The sequence below is a fragment of the Hordeum vulgare genome, chromosome 7H (genome assembly GCF_904849725.1).
Source record: "Hordeum vulgare subsp. vulgare chromosome 7H, MorexV3_pseudomolecules_assembly, whole genome shotgun sequence".
Lineage (NCBI taxonomy): Eukaryota > Viridiplantae > Streptophyta > Magnoliopsida > Poales > Poaceae > Hordeum > Hordeum vulgare.
Window position 1 is genome coordinate 11,704,826 of NC_058524.1, and position 16,480 is coordinate 11,721,305.

General features: G+C 45.6%; 2 protein-coding genes and 1 pseudogene across 2 annotated transcripts; 1 reads left to right on the plus strand and 2 right to left on the minus strand.

Annotated features, from left to right (window-relative positions):
* Positions 1-1,700: 1,700 nt before the first annotated feature.
* Positions 1,701-4,179, minus strand: LOC123408017 (annotated as a pseudogene).
* A 2,964-nt stretch (positions 4,180-7,143) lies between these two features.
* Positions 7,144-8,484, plus strand: LOC123412405 (probable protein phosphatase 2C 37). Its single transcript, XM_045105346.1, has 3 exons — positions 7,144-7,626; positions 7,717-8,031; positions 8,125-8,484. Exons 1-3 carry the CDS (start codon positions 7,306-7,308, stop codon positions 8,218-8,220), a joined length of 732 nt encoding a protein of 243 aa, XP_044961281.1. The 5' UTR covers positions 7,144-7,305; the 3' UTR covers positions 8,221-8,484.
* Positions 8,485-14,522: 6,038 nt separating this feature from the next.
* On the minus strand, positions 14,523-16,215 carry LOC123410053 (cytochrome P450 89A2-like). Its single transcript, XM_045102936.1, has one exon. It carries the CDS (start codon positions 16,213-16,215, stop codon positions 14,803-14,805), a length of 1,413 nt encoding a protein of 470 aa, XP_044958871.1. The 3' UTR covers positions 14,523-14,802.
* Positions 16,216-16,480: the final 265 nt, after the last annotated feature.

Here is a 16,480-nt window from a genome sequence, read left to right on the forward strand (position 1 = left end):
AGAGATCGTGTTGCAAAAAAAAGGGCAGAGAACCAAGCGGTGGAGGAAAGCAAATTGACCGAGCGAGAATAGAGTGGAGCCAGACGACCCCCCGAAACATCCCTACTGTTATCCAGTATCAAGAATATGCTAGTTGCAAGAAACAAAAGTGGCTTTGACACACGCAGGATGATGTACGACTGTCTGATCAAATCAAACGGCTAAGGAGCTGGCAGACAGCCGCGCGCGATCGCCGGTGGATGATAATCCTTTTCCATATAAAAAAGTTAAATTATAAATTCCAAGTAGATGCTTTCCCAACTTTTAGTTTATCTCCACGCGGGTGACAGGTGTTAAATTATACAAAAAGTTAATGTTAAAAACGCACCTCCAGATGACAGGCCTGCTTTCATGTTTTTTTTTCGAGTGACAATAAAATGGGTTTCAATATTCATCACATGTATGGCATAATGCATACGCGACCACATGATTCATTCAGTCGTACCAGGAGCCAACCTACACCACCATGTGTGCGAATATCAACACTGCCCACATGTTCAGGAACAGCTGCGAGGGCCCTCACGCCAAACCAATAACAATTACTCTCACCTCCATCCCGTGAGCACGAACGCGTGTGTAATTTACTTATGGGTGTGTCTAGGACACATCTAGATGTGACATAATTATTACATATCCAAATGACTAAATTAAGCATAAAAAGTTTAAAAGTAATCCCCATGCGAATCTCCATATAAGACCAATGATACAGAACTTGGATATGCAATACTTATCTCACATCTAGATGTGTTTTAGCTAAACCGTTAACTATAGTTGTCATGTGTATTTAGCTATAGTTGCCATGTCTAATTAAATGTAGTTGACATGTATGATTAAGATTAGTTGCTATGTATCATTAAATATAGTTGCCATGTGAAACTAATTGCTGGAGTTACCACGTGTGATCAAACCATAGTCGTTGTGTATGATCTATCATAGTTACCATGTGTGATTAAGTAGTTGCCACGTATGATCAAAATATAGTTGTCATGTATGGTTACCATATTTGACATGTGTGATTAACTATTTGTCACATATGCATAACTGTAGCTATCACATATGCACAACTGCAGTTCTCATTTATCACCGTACAAGCATTGTGTGTGCGAAAAGCAGTTTTACCACACGGTGACGCGAGCAACCGTGCGCGACCGCCTACGTACATGTGGCACTAAACGATAACACCCACCCGTCGTTCTTGCGAGGGAACCGCCCTGCATGGCCCGCACGTTGTGTAGCAGTGTCCTAAGAATATATATCATGTAATCACACAGATGAATAGACCGCTCTGCACTCTGCTGGCTAGTGAATGATGCCTTTGACCTTGACGTCGTGTTTCGACCCCTGTTGAAATCAAACAGCCAAGTTAGTGGCCTAAATCTAACTATTTCCTGAGGCGTTGTTGACCGAAAGCATGCAATCAGCTTGAGTTCCTTTACTAATAACACAATTGACCCATTTTCTTGAAGCATGGTAAGTTGTTAACGGTTGCAAGTGAAGGAAGAAAAATCAATCAAACAAAGAAACAATAAACACCAGTATACATTGTAAAAAAAATGCGTGTGACACACTTGTCATTACATTCATTAAACATTTATTACTAAATGTATATGTGCACTTGATGACTTCTATGTACATTTTACATGCCGATACATTATGTATGATCATGCATCTTCTTTATCTATCATGGGAGTGACAACAGCAAAAATCATCTCATTGATCTGCCAACTCTCCTGCTGCTTCTTCAGCACTTGGAACGTTAGCTCCCTCTTATCATCTGCAGCATCGATGGAGATTGTCGAGCCTGCACAAGCTTCTCCGTCGACCAACATGTCAGAGAGAATCGTGGTCACGTGATTCTGCACCCACCTTCTTATGTGCCTTGCACCATGCACCTATGAGCATTGAAGGGTTAAAAGCTGGACATTGGATCTTCATCCTGTGATGGTTATAAATATGAAGCTATATATATGTACTCACCAGGTCATGTGATTCTGACGAAATGAAGTCTAGGGCCGCATCAGTTGTAAGTAGAGAGATACCCTTGTTAGCTACGGTCGCAACAACATTCTTCATCTGAATTTTCACAATCTCCCTCATTTCACTGTGCGAAAGTGGCTCAAATATCACAACCTGACTTAGTCTATTGATAAATTCAGGCTTGAAGCGATTCTTAACCTGCATGAACAAGTATATGTTAGACGACAATCCTTGGCTTGCCCACGGAGGGCGTTACAATAGATCGTTGGGATTCAGGAACCTGTTTCATGAGGAGATCTCTTTCACCATTGATTGTATTTTTGCCGGTCAATCTCGATGTTAGGTGCTCTGCTCCTAGATTTGACGTCATAATGATGATAGTGTTCTTGAAATCTACGACCTGTCCTTTGCCGTCAGTCAACATACCATGGTCAAGGAGTTGAAGAAACACCTTGAATACCAAATCATTTGCTTTATCCACTTGTTCAAAAAGGATAACACTGTATGGGCACCTCTTGACTTTCTCGGTGAGTTGTCCATCTTCTTCGTAGCTTTCAAAAATAAACAAAATATTGTAAGACATGAGTGTGTCGAGAAACAAGAAGTGTGCATAACAAAGTATAAGAATAAAACCTTCGAGGTCCTCCAATGAGACGTGACACGGACCCACTCTGAGCATGTTCCGACATATCAAAGCGAATCAACGCCTTCTCATTGTCAAATATCTTTTCGGCGAGAGCTTTAGCAAGTTCTGTTTTTCCGACACCAAGCGGGCCCAGAAAGAGGAATGCACTTATCGGTTGTCCAGATTGACCAAAGCCGACCCTGGAACGTAGGACTGCTTGCGCAACGAAATTAACAGCTTCATCCTGCCCAACAACACGCTCATGCAATTTTTTGGCTAGGTGGGTCAACTTCTCCTTCTCCTCTTGGTCAAGAGTAGCGAGAGGAATTTTAGTCCATCGGCTGACAACCTACAAATAAAATTTCGATGTCACAAACACATCACATTAAAATCATACAGGAATTTCCCTAGAACAAATAACATGTGAGAATTAATTGTTCAGGCTTACCCGTGCTACATGCCCTGGTCCAATAATAATTTCCACTGCCTTCTGTTCCTCATTATTCAGTGTACTTGTATAGCTCGTTTGTTCATTTTTGGCTGTCATATGTTTGTCGGCGTGCATTTTTGTTGTAGCGCATGCCTCATCCATAAGATCAATTGCTTTATCAGGGAATTTGCGGCCTGGCAATGATCAAAGGGCAAATACATCAACTATCTTTCAACATACACAATCACATACTATAATTAAGTCATACGTATAGAAGAATAAACTGAATTCTTGATGTACGTACACGTACCGGTAATATAGCGGGCAGCGAGGTGTGCAGCGGCTACAAGAGCATCGTCGTCGATTTTCACTCCATGGTGATCTTGGTACCTGTGCTTCAGACCCTGCAAGATGGCAATGGTCGCATGCAGCTCGGCTCCTCGACGTCAACCTTCTGGAACCGCCGCTCGAGCGCAGCATCCTTCTGGATGTACTTTTGATACTCTTCCGAGGTCGTGGAGCCTACGCAGCGGATGCGACCACGGGCCAACGCCGGCTTGAGTATGTTGGCGGCGTCCACGCCGCCGGCGCCTACAACCATGTGCATCTCGTCGATGAAAAGGATCACCTTGCCTTGCGCCTCCTCGGCCTGCTTGATGGCGTCTTTGAAGCGCTGCTCGAACATGCCGCGCCAGTGCGTCCCGGCAACCATGGACCCCATGTCAATCTCCACGATGCGGGCGCCGATGAGCGTGTCGGGGACGTTACCGGCAGCGATTCGCTGCGCGAGGCCCTCGACGATGGCCGTCTTGCCGACCCCCGCGGGGCCGACGAGGGCGGCGCAGTTCTTGGTGCGCCGGCAGAGGATGCAGACGACGCGGTCGATCTCATCGTCACGGCCGATGCCGGGATCAGCCGCGGCGGCGACCAGGGTTCTGAGGCTGCCGGTGGCGTCCAAGGGGTTGATGCCCGCGCGGAGTTGGTTGTAGGCGAGTCTATCGTGGTGGTCCTCGAGCAACGCCCACGTTGCCCAGGTGAAAGCAGCACTGGCAACGGCCGATGTCGCGACGAAGTAGAACAAGCCTTCCGGGCAAGACCACGACGACATATCTATCTGTCTGACGACCCAACTCAATCAAGAACAAGCCTTCCGTCCTGTATTTATGCATGCTAGTCTTCTAGTATAGATTGTGCCGATCCGCCTAGAACGAGAGCACACCAGGTGGGAAACGAACTAAATCCGGATTATGTTAGTACTAGATAGAAGTTTCACGTATAGTACATGTTGGAGTTGGCCTAAATGAGTGTCGGGTTCATGACTTCTACCTAGACGTGTCCAGTGTCCTCTACTAGTGTTCGTGTTTAAACAGGAGTGTTAGACGTTGAGTTCCTAGCTGTAGGTTTCCGAGTAATACTAGCGTTCGCTCATATATATGTGCTCAACAGTTTGTGCTGGCCGTTGAGCACATATATATGTGCTTACTTACGCACGGGACTGGCTATTAATCAAACTAAATTCTCACCAGTGCGCCTGCACTTGGCGATAGCGAGCAGCCCTCCGACACACATGCATGTATAGTTTTCTTTTGTCTCCTAATTAACGCATGTGTTTGTATTCATTAAATATGTCTGCACTGGTCATGCCTGTTGAAAATAACAGATTCAACATGCATTTATTTCCTGTTTTTATAATTTGAAAAGTTGAATCTTTCAAACCACACATTGAAATTCTGATCCGTTTTGAGCGTGGGAATTTTCACGACGAGAGCTTAGCTTTGAAACTAGATCTCGAATGGGTCTATTTTGACGAACATTTTTTATGCCAACTTTCGTTATATACAATGTAACTATATTACTACACGGTGCAACTTTAATATTGCACGTTGCAGCATTTCTCAAAACCAATTTTGAAGCTCAATGATCTAGTTTTTATGATGTTGCAATCTAACAACCCATGATAACGGACTTTTTCTGATGTGCAATTAGTTTACTCCCCGGCCAACTTCCTGGTAGTCTATATGCAACTCTCCTCCCAACTCATGAATACGTAGTTTTTCACCGTGGGCACTCCCTGTACACCTACCTTATCAGCGATATGTGCAACTTAGTCTTTTGTTCTAGCCAACTTCCTATGACTCAATGTGCGATTCCCCCGTCCACATGTGAATGTGTAGTTTGCTACAAGTTGGCCGTGGTAGCAGATGAAGTTGCATATATCACTGTAAGTGGTAGTTGGATGATGAAAACTGCATATTCTGAGGATAGTGAAAAGTTGCATATAAACAAGGTGCTAAAATTGCACATCTAGGAGGGGTGGTTCCGACGAGGTGCTAGCAGGGAAAACTGCACATTAAGAAGGGTACGGGGGAAAGTTGCACGTCACCATTAGGTAGTTGGCCATGATAGCATCCGAAGTTGCACATCCATTGTTAACAGTCGACTGAGACAGCAAACATGAAAATTGTAAATCCAGAGACATGAAAAAAGCTGCACATCAACTAATAGGGAGTTGGCCGGACCAACAAACAAAGTTGCACACCTCACTGTCAGGGATAGATAGGGATGAAGGTGCCATCAGTGAAAATTATACGTCTATTTGTAAGAGGAATGTTGCACATCGACATCAGATAGTTGCACATCGACTGCTAGTCAGTTGCACCAAACGAGGATTAAATTGCACAATTTTTTTCGTTGAAACTTGTCCATGCAGGATCTAGTTTTCAAAAGCACCTAGTGTGTTCCAACAGTTAAATGGTAGCAAAAAAACAAAGAAGATGATACATGGTAGCAAAAGTCAAACGTCGGTTGTACTACGTGACGTGTATGTAACTTTTTAGTGAACGGTTGCAGCAAAAAATGTTGCCGGTTGTAGCAAAAAATAACACGGTTGTAGCAAATGTTAAAACGCCGGTTGTAGCAAAAATCCAACAAACTCGAGTTGCAACCAAACGTATGTGCAGTTTTTTTACTGGATAAATGTAGTAAATAAAAAACGCTTGTAGCAAATATGAACGCTGGTTGCAACAAATTTAGATGAGAAAAAAAACTACACGGAAAACGTTTGTATCAAAATAACACATGGTTGCAGCAAATTTGACGAAAAAATGTTGCATGAACATGCCAGTGAGGCGAGCGGCCCGCGCGCTACTGGCCGAACGATTCGGCCGGCGCGCCGGATGGAAGCTATTGTGTACTTGTACATGGTGAGATATTTTCAACGCGATATATATGGTTTGACTTGTACATCGGGAATGTTTTTCAGAACATAGAGAAAGAGAAGAAAAGAGGGCATGATTGAGGCCATTGGCAAATAGTCTTTTTGTGTGTGTGCGCATGTCTGTGATATTTGGCAGCCGGCCCTGAAAAAAGGTTATGGCACGCAGCCGGCCTCCATTAGGTCATGGCGCGCAACCGCTCCCAGTTAAGTCATGGCGCAACCCAATCTTGATATCATTTATTACAATTGTCATTTGGTACAGTAACTTATCATAATGCACTGATTGCACATTATTTTCTCCCAAATTTGTAGTACAAATGTTATTCCTATCATTAATTTACTCCTTATGTTTATTATACTCTTCCGTTTCAAAATAACCGTCTTAATTTTGTACTAACGCTAGGAGAAAAATTGTACTACTAAGTTTAAGACATTCATTTTGAGACGGATGAAGTACTATGTATGCTTTATTTTAATATTATATTTATGATTAGTACATGGAGGGTTGTTTCTAGAAATCTACTCCCTCCGTTTTGAAATATAAGTCTTTTAAGCAATTTTACTATGTGTCTACATACGGAGCAAAATGATTGAATGTATGCTCTAAAATATGTTTATATACATCTGTATGTGGTCCACTAGTGAAATCTCTACAAAAACTTATATTTACCATATAATTTTGGAGCGTACGCTAAGAGCCAATGTATCTTTCTAGTACTACTTGCGATAATATGAAGAAGAAATTAATTACGGGCAATAAATACGGAGTAGAAGATAAGGCCATTTTCCATCAATGAACAAATATATACAGGTGAAAATGAGGAAGCAGTAATGCAGCAAGCCTTATTAGTTTAGCAGCCCGCGCCCTTAATATGCATCCAAAAAACGCGACGCGAGCACAAAAAAGTACTACAAGTAACCCCATCTTGTGCGCCTCCATCGATCGTCCGTTTCTGTGGAGCTTCCTCGCTCAGTACTGTCTCGTGTTTCTTCTGGCCAAATTGGTTGATAGCCAAAATGAAGATGTTCTCCTGCTTCGGGATCCGCACCCGTCCCGCTCAACCTGCTCTTGCCAAGGATCAATCCGTCGTCGGCATCAACAACGTGCCCGCGGCCGGCGATGGATGCCACCTGCGGTCACCCGTCGGCAAGGAAGCGGAGGGCTCCGGTGCGCTAGTGCGGGCGGCGTGGCGCGGGGCATACGGTGCGGCGGGGAAGTCGCGGGAGCACGGGGTGGCCATGCAGGACACCGTGTCGATGCGGCCGTCCTTCTGCACCTGGGTTGACGGCTCGCGCATGCACTTCTTCGCCGTCTTCGACGGCCACGGCGGCCCCGTGGTAACCCCTCTACGAACGTGGCCAGGCTCTAGTAGCTCAACACCAACTTGTTTGTAGACTCTGTACAAACTAATTTCCATGGCGGTGCAGGTGTCGGCGCTGTTGAGGGACCACATGCACGCGATCCTGGCGGAAGAGCTGACCGGCGCGGCCGCAGCCCACCGAAAGAAGCAGCATCAAGACGAAGGGGCGGAAGTGTGCGCGTGGAAGGGCGCGCTGAGGCAGAGCTTCGCGCGGGCGGACGAGCTGGCGGCGTCGGCGGTGCCAAGGGGCACCATCATGGGGTCGACGGCCGTGGTGGCGCTGGTGGTCGGCGGCCGCATCCTCGTCGCCAACTGCGGCGACTCCCGCGCCGTGCTCTGCCGCGCTGGCCGCGCCGTGCCGCTCTCCCAGGACCACAAGCAGGTGAGCAAGCTGCTGCTGGTGTCATGTTTGTTGTGTTTCTCTTCTTATCGAATAATCACTGGGGATTAATGTGAGCTTCATGCGTGGATGCAGCCGGCACGGCCGGACGAGATGGCGGCCGGCGGCGTGATGCACCACAACGACGGGCCGACGGGGTCGCGAGCTTTAGGTATGGACAACGACAAGTAGCGTTAACCTTCTTCTAAAATGGTTAAAGTCAAGAAACTAAACAAAAACAAAAACGGCTATCGTTCATGCATCAAAATGTGTTCCCACCTCTGCATGCGTCGTGTTATGTTAAAAGCAAACAAGCCTCCTTCCTGGCGTTGTCAGCTACTGGCTGGTCGATGTCTCGGTTGGCGTTTGGCCATTAACTAATCCGTGCTTCTAAAAAAAATTTGCCACCACCTTCTTAAGAAAAAAGAAAGAAAAGGCTAGTGTTATGTAAAATAAAGTGGTAATTTTTCAAGTAGTTTAGTTTATATAAATAAAATATGTTGTTTTGTTCCCATGCATCATCAGTGCTGGATTTACCTTTTCTATTATGTTCTAGCACTAGTGGTAGTAACTTTATGAGTAACATAGGATCCAACTCAGCAAATTTGCCTATGTAACAATGAGTTAATGCGGAGAAAGATAAATTAATTGAGTAACTTAGCTAGTTACTCACATCACACATGTACCAAGTCAAAATGAGTCTATAACTTAATAAATAAAGCAAGCTTGTAGGAATAGTTTATTTGTATGAACCTAGAAAAGTGACTGATGTTGATCTAAACACCTATAGCGAAGCCTATTATTTGAATAGCTGAATATTTGACATACATTCTTATTTTTTGTCTGTCATTAAACTAAATGTAGTATTTATAAAGCCCCGAGTGTTATGCAACAATACATATGAAAATATTGTTTCCTTTGGTAAACTATGAATTTGTAAATTTTTAACAGTGATAATTTCATCAAGGATGTTATTATGTACTGTATTATTATCATTGATGCCATATTGCGAGTTCAAACTGCCTACTGAACTCAAATGAATGTTGATTTCCTGAGTAAATTCAAAAGAGAAATAACAAAAATTATGTTTTCTCTTTTTTGAGAAGTTCGTTCATTTTAAGTTTATTTTTCTTAGTACATAGTCGTTCTGACGCTTCAGTTATTGAATCTCATTTGAATTTGAACTATATACTCACAGGGCACACACTCATCAATCTTGAAATAACATGTGAGCCAGGTATTACCATAACCGCAAGGTCGGACGACGACGACTGCCTCATCCTCGCAAGCAACGGGCTGTGGGATGTGATCTCAAACCAGAAGGCATGTTGCGTCGCTCCAAAATGCCTGGAAAACAAGAGCAAGAATGTGAACGCGCCGGCAGGAAAGGAGCAAGAGGTTCGATGTGTCTGTGCCGCTATCCGCCTAACAAATCTTGCCATCAACGAGCATAGCCTTGATGACATCAATGTTGTAGTACTTGATCTGAAGGTAAGGGGTTAGCTTGGCGGATCAGCTTAAATCCGGTCGTCATCTTTTTAGCCGTTTAGTCCTTTTAGGTGGCTTAGCTCTCTGCAGTTTTGGCAATGGAAAAGGAGTATAGATATTCGCTTTGTTCTTTAGATTCTTAGCTCCCTAGGCTAGTTCTTCAAAAGTTGGTTTGTTGAATGTTTGACAAAAAAGATCTGCAGAATAAATACTAATATGGGTGGATGAAACATTGCCATGGATATATAAAATGTGAGAGTGCGTGAAACGAAAAGAGGTCTATAGATTGACACATGTATGATTGATAATGTACAAAATATGATGCTGTCATTTATATTTGTTGCTTACCGTTCCCATTAATTTTCTTGTGTTGCATTGGGAACTATTGTTAGGGCAAGCCACGTGATGTGTGCCGTTGCTCTTGGAAATTTCGTGTTTGCGTCAATTCAAAATTCATGGGATGCAAGGCAGGAAATTGCGAAGTTGCAATTAAGGGCAACCACAAAGCAACACTTTCAAAGAGCATTTGGTGTTGGAGGAGATTCGTGTAGGTGGTGTGCAGAACTACATATGCAAAGATAAAGAAAGAAGCGGCATTCTGTTAGCGGAGGAGAGTGGGAACAAGGGGGTTATGGCCTTTAATGATCATGTACATGGATGCAAAAATTGGAAACTACAATTTGGGTCAACACAAGTGATGAGGAGCTGCGGCGGGGGAGGGTGGAACAGCGGAGAAGGAGGGTTTGACTAACCTCTCTTTTTCAAAAGGAATGGCACGTTTGACTAAACACAACCGAGTCTAACTCGTTCTGAACATGTAATATCACCTCATGCTCTGAAAGAAAATGAAACTTCGCATGATGTCTTCATAGGACCATGATGCACTTAGTGTACAAAGTCAACATTCTCTCGCGATATATCAAACTTTCGAACGGAAACCACGGCGTTCCACACACAAATCCATTTTAAAGCATTTCAAATTCAAAAATTTCTCGGGTTTTTTTCTCGGTTTTTGCCTGGTTTTCCGTTAACTAACCGGGCAATTCTCTTCTTCTTGATTAATCGATGAAGTAAATTTTTTACCTCCATTCCAAAAAAAAATAGAAAAAAAACAATATTTTCCATTATTAATACACACCATTAGAAGCCCCATGCTCGAATTTAGCCATTTTATAGTTGGTTTGATATTTTCAAAGCATTAACTAAATTTTTGTTGTAGGGTGTGGTAAAAATTCAAAGCGTTACCGCAGAAACTTGATGCAATTTGTGTACAAACTGAACACTTTTTGGTGAAGTAGCACCCTTTTGAACAGAAAGCACCGCCTTCATCACAAAATACAGTTTTTTTTAAAAGCAATTCAAGTTAAAACAGTGTTCATAATTAATACACACCACTAGAATCCCCGTTCTGAAATTTGGACACTTTTTGAGTTGGTTTGCTACTTTTGAAACATTAACTAACTTTTAGGCAACTAAAAAGGATAGAATGCAATTCCATTCAACTACCATGTAAACAAGCTCCAAAAGTGATGAAACTTGCCATGGTGTCATCATAGGAGTGTTGTATGAAATTTCTAAATTTCTAAAATCCTCCAGTTGACGCATACACATGGGAATTTTAAGGATGGATTCAGCATCAATCGGCAAAAATGCCTGGCGAACCAGTTCATCTCTCCATTCAGCACCTGTCGGGTCGACCAGTTCATCCACCAGCTGCGGAGGATTAGTGATTATGGAGGTGACTGGCTTGAAGAGACCATCTCTAGGGATCCAGTTATGTTCCCATATTTTTGTGGAAGCACCATTCCCAATTTGACGAATAATACCCATGTTAAAGATGTTCCTTCCATCTATCATAGCACACCAAATCTAGGATGGGTGGGATCCAAGATCTGCATCTAAGATAGATGTGTTCGGGTAGTAGAGGGATTTCAGAATACGTGTGCTTAGTCCGCCATGCTTGCCTTGATAGCAAGGCGAGGTTGAAGATCTCCCTGTCCCTAAACCCAAGCCCACCAAGGATTTTTGGCCTCGTGATGACATCACACGATACCCAAGAAGGCCTTCTATTCCCTTGCTTGCTCCCCCACCAAAACTGGCGAATGATAGATGTTATTCCTTCACAGAGTCCTCTCGGGAGTCTGAAGCAAGACAGAGAAAAAACAGGGATAGATTATGCGACTGATTTGATTAGTACCTCCTTCCCTCATGTGGAAAGTAGTCTTTCCATCCACCATTTCACTTTTGCCCAAACTCTATCACACAAATACTTAAAAGAACCATTCTTGGACTATCCTACCTCTGTCGGTAGGCCAAAGTATTTCTCATTTAGCGACTCATTCTGCACATTTATACATTCTTCACTTCCAGTTTGGTAGAATCGGGCAGCCTTAGTGAAATAAATCAAGGACTTCTCATGGTTCACTCCTTGTCCCGAAGCAGCGCAAAATATTGAGCAGGTTTGATACATGATTTGCACCCTCCACACTAGACTTAAAAAGCAACATGGTGACATCTGCAAAAAGAAGATGGCTCACAACTGGCGTTGTGGGGACTACCTTGAGTTCAGTTGATGATGACTAAGAACTGGATTTTAAAAGGCACGAAAGGCCCTCTACGGCAAGTAAGAATTGGTAAGGGGAAATAGGATCTCCCTGCCGAATCCCTCTGGATGGTTTAAACTACTCAAGCCTCTCATCATTGATCAGGACCAAGAATGATACAGATCTCACCATGGTCATTACAATCTGGATCCAGAGGGCTGTGAATCCCACTTTACTCATAATAGACTGCAAATAATCCCACTCGATCCTATCATGGGATTTCATCATGTCAAGTTTCAAAGCACAAAGGCTATTAGTTTTTGATTTGTTTCATTTCATGAAGTGAAGGCACTCATAAGCACATATGATGTTGTCAGTAATGAGCCTTCCAGGCACAAAGGCAGACTGCTCTTCAGATATAATGTCAGGTGGGATTACCTTGAGCCTGTTAGCCACCTCCTTGGACGCTAATTTATAGAGCACATTGCAGAGACTTATAGGTCTAAACTGAGTTAGCTGGGTCGGGCTCATTACCTTCGGGATCAACACAAGAACAGTGTCATTAATATTCTCGCGACTCTTGTCCCCTCTTATGATGTGCATCACCATGACGGAGACCTCATCTCCACATATATCCCATTGCCTTTGATAGAAATGCGTCGGAAATCCGTCTGGGCCAGGCGCTTTGGTCGGAAACATCTGGAAAAGAGCTTGTTTCACCTCTTCATTCATATATTCAGCACACAAAGATTCATTCATGGCCGGCGTTACATTGCATGGTACATGCATTAGTACATCCTCTATACCAGTCACGCCCTTGGAAGTATACGGTGACTTGTAAAATTCAAGCACCAGTGTTTTTAAAACTGTTGGGTCCTCCGTGTATATACCAAGAGAGGACTATAGCGCCTTGATCATATTTTTCTTCCTCCTCATGCTAGCCCGCATATGGAAAAAAATTATGTTTTTATCCCCTTCAGAGAGCCATTGTAGCCTTCACCTATGACGCCACATGATCCCTTCCCTATGGTATAATTCAACAAGCCTCTCGCTGATCTTGATCTCTCTGTGCACAGGTCATGTTCTGGCTGGGTCATCTCATAGGTGCTGAAGTTGGTGCGTAAGATCTTTAATTTTCTTCCGGACTCTACCAAATGATTCCCTGCTCCACCCCGTCGGGTCCTTGGAGATCTTTAAAGGTTTGTCGCGGAAATCTCCCACCCCATAGTCAGGCAAAACTGAGTTCCAAAGAGTGGATATAGCCTCCTGCTAGTTCTCATCTGATTCCCACATCAACTCATATCGAAAACTTCTGGGCAGAGTGTTGTTCCCTTGTGTGCTCGCAAATTCGAGCGAGATTGGCCCATGGTCAGAGGACGCTGCCGTGAGGTATTTTAGCGCTGCCATCGGGAACCTGGGGCACCAGGTGGGTGATGCCAATGCGCGATCCAGCTGTATCCGAGTGTACGATCCACCAGTGACTTTTTCTCAAAGGTCCAGAAACGGCCTTGGTAGCCCAAATCCATGAGCATACAAACATCCACAACATCCCGAAAAGCATGAATCTAAGCATTACTCCGGTTCGCAACTCCTTGATGTTCATCCAGTCATAGAACTTCATTAAAATCTCCCACAAACAGCCATGGGAGAGCATTCAAAGTTGCTATTCCCTTAATCAAGTCCCATGTTTGGTGTCGCAGCGGCGCTTGGGCCTCTCCATATATCACAGTGAGTCTCCATGGGTCATGTCCATTCTCCTGCACCTTTGCATCAATGTGATAACATGAATCACCCAAAATCTCGATATTGCTTACATTATTCCAAAATATACCAATTCCTCCACTTCTTCCTTGACTACTAACAACATATGATTTTTCATAACCTAGAGTACTTGCTAGATCTTGTACACATGCACCACTGATTTGGGTCTCAATTATACACAGCACGGTAGGGGCAAACTTCCTCGCGAATTCGTGAAGTTCTGGAATTGCCGCGGGTTTGCCCGCTCCGTGGCAATTCCAACATAAAGTACTCATTGGCCAGGACGGTGTCTGTCCCCCGGGCTTGCCAAAGAAGATTTTGCTGCAGTCTTGCTTCCCTCCTTCCCTTGTGACGTAGTTCTTGCTTTCTTCGAATCTCTAAAGCAAGAGGGTCTGTGTCTGCCGAAATAGCTAGACTAGAATTCAAAACATTACCTGCAATTGCAGTCGACAAATGGGGCTTAGATCTTTCTTGGTGTTTCCTATTTTGGTCTAACCTATCTACATCTCCCTCCTCAGTAATTGTCTGGGTTTGCAAACCCGTTGATGTGCCGTCATCTAAAAAGTTGCCATGCAATCGTTGTGTTTTGGTCGAGCCGAGGAGAATACAAGCGAGTATAAGTCCCGGTGTTTGTCGCCGGGAGGGCATCCATTGTCGTTCTCGTCTCCTCGTGTTTTTGTCTCATCGTTTGTTGATCCTTGGTTCCAACAACATTTATATATACACAATGATCAGATCTCATAATAGCATGACGTGCACAAGTATACAATAGGAGTTCAGATACAATAGAGGCCAGATGGCCATCACAAGCTCTGCATTCGGTATGATGGCATGCACGGAGTTGCCCATGCCACACACACACACACACCAGACTGGAATTAGGGGAAACAAGAAATTTACAGATCAAACCCGACGTCTGGGAAGAAGAAGGCCACGGCTGCCGCCATGCATCCCAACGTGACCAAACGCCAGACGCCGAGGATCAAGTGCGATGCGTGAGACGCGCGGAAAGGGGCTTCTTCATCGCCTTGATGAAGGTGTTGAGCTCTGTCAGGTCGACGCCAGCGCATCCCTCCGTCGTCGTCGGCGGCGCCCACTCGAACTCACGCACGAGCGCAGCCAGGAAGCACTTGATGTTCATCATGGCCAGACCCACGCCCGGGCAGAACCTATGCCCCGCGCCGAATGGCATCATCCTTATCTCCTTGGTCCCCGGCAAAGGGCCGACGTCCTCTGCCTCCCCGCCGGGCAGGAACCGCTCCGGCCGGAACTCGTCGGGGTCCGTCCACGTCTTGCCGTCCCTTCCCATGTCTCCAACACTGAACTGTGCAATGAAATCGCTGGTTTTCCCTCCGACTCCCAGCACCTCGGCCGCGTCGGCCTTGACGTGGCGCTGCACGAAGGGCACCTGTGGATGCAAGCGCAGGGTCTCGAGCACGACCGCGTTCAGATACGGCATGCCACGGATGAGGTCGCTCCTGCTGCTGGAGCTGCCGGCGCCGTCGACCTCATCACGAAGCTTTCTCTGGACCTCCTGGTCGTTTACCAGGTGGGCGAGGGCCCATTCCAGGCTTGCCACCACCGTCCCCGTGCCAGCTCCCAGAAATTCCGACAGCAGGTTGACGAACTCATCGTCCCTAACAGCGCGCCGGCCTCCGTCAGCTGGGACGCGTAGGTCGATGAGCGAGTCGACGTATGGACGACGGCCGCCTCCGTCGCATGACGGTCGACACTCCCGTCGTGCGTTGACGAGAGGGAGGTACAACTCGCCCAACCGGCCGTGTATGGCCAAGAGCCGGCGCAGCCGTCTCCATTCCGCGAGCTTGGCAAACATGGTGCCAGGCGAGGCCCGAGCCTCTCCGACAGCAACCTGCTGGAACTCCCGTATCAAGCAGCCCATGGCGCGCACATGCCCCTCGTCCACGCCGTCGCCGAAGCACAGGCGCGCGAGTACCGAGAAGACGGAAGGGTAGAGGTGGTCGCGGACAACGGCGACCACCGGCAGTTCCTTCTCCAAAGCGGCGACGAGGCCATGGATGGCCTCCCTCTGCAGCGGCGTGACGTGCCCGAGGCGCGATGGGTGGAGGGTCTCGGAGGTGATGTTGCACCGGAATGCACGCCAGAGTGGGCCGTACGGCGCGGAGGCGAGGCCGTCGCCGTACTGCCCGTGTCTCTTCTCCAGAAAGACCAGAAAGGGCGCCACCGGGCGGTCCGAGAAGTCGTCGGCGTTCTCGACGAGCGCGCGGTGAGCGACGGCGTGGTCGGCGATCTTCTCGATCACCACGGCAGCTGGAGCACCGGCACGTCTGGTACTAGTAGTGTAGGTGTAGCTACGCCGCCTGATCAGTATGGTCAAGCCCAAGAGAAAAAGAGCAATGAGCACAAGGAACTCCATTGTTAGATACTCCTACCTGAGTGTGGTACGCCTTTATATAGCACTGCTCGATACTACTCATAGGTCTCTCTGCCACATGTCCGACACGGCATTATTATCATTTTTTAGAAGGTAGGTCATATCTTCTGTTAAGAGGAACCATGGACCATACTATACAGCAAGATTTGTAGGTTGTTATTGATACAGGTCATATAGGTCATTGATAGACACATATACCGTGGCGATAGTATGGTTTTCAATTTCAGTTTAGAAAAAAACTCAGCAC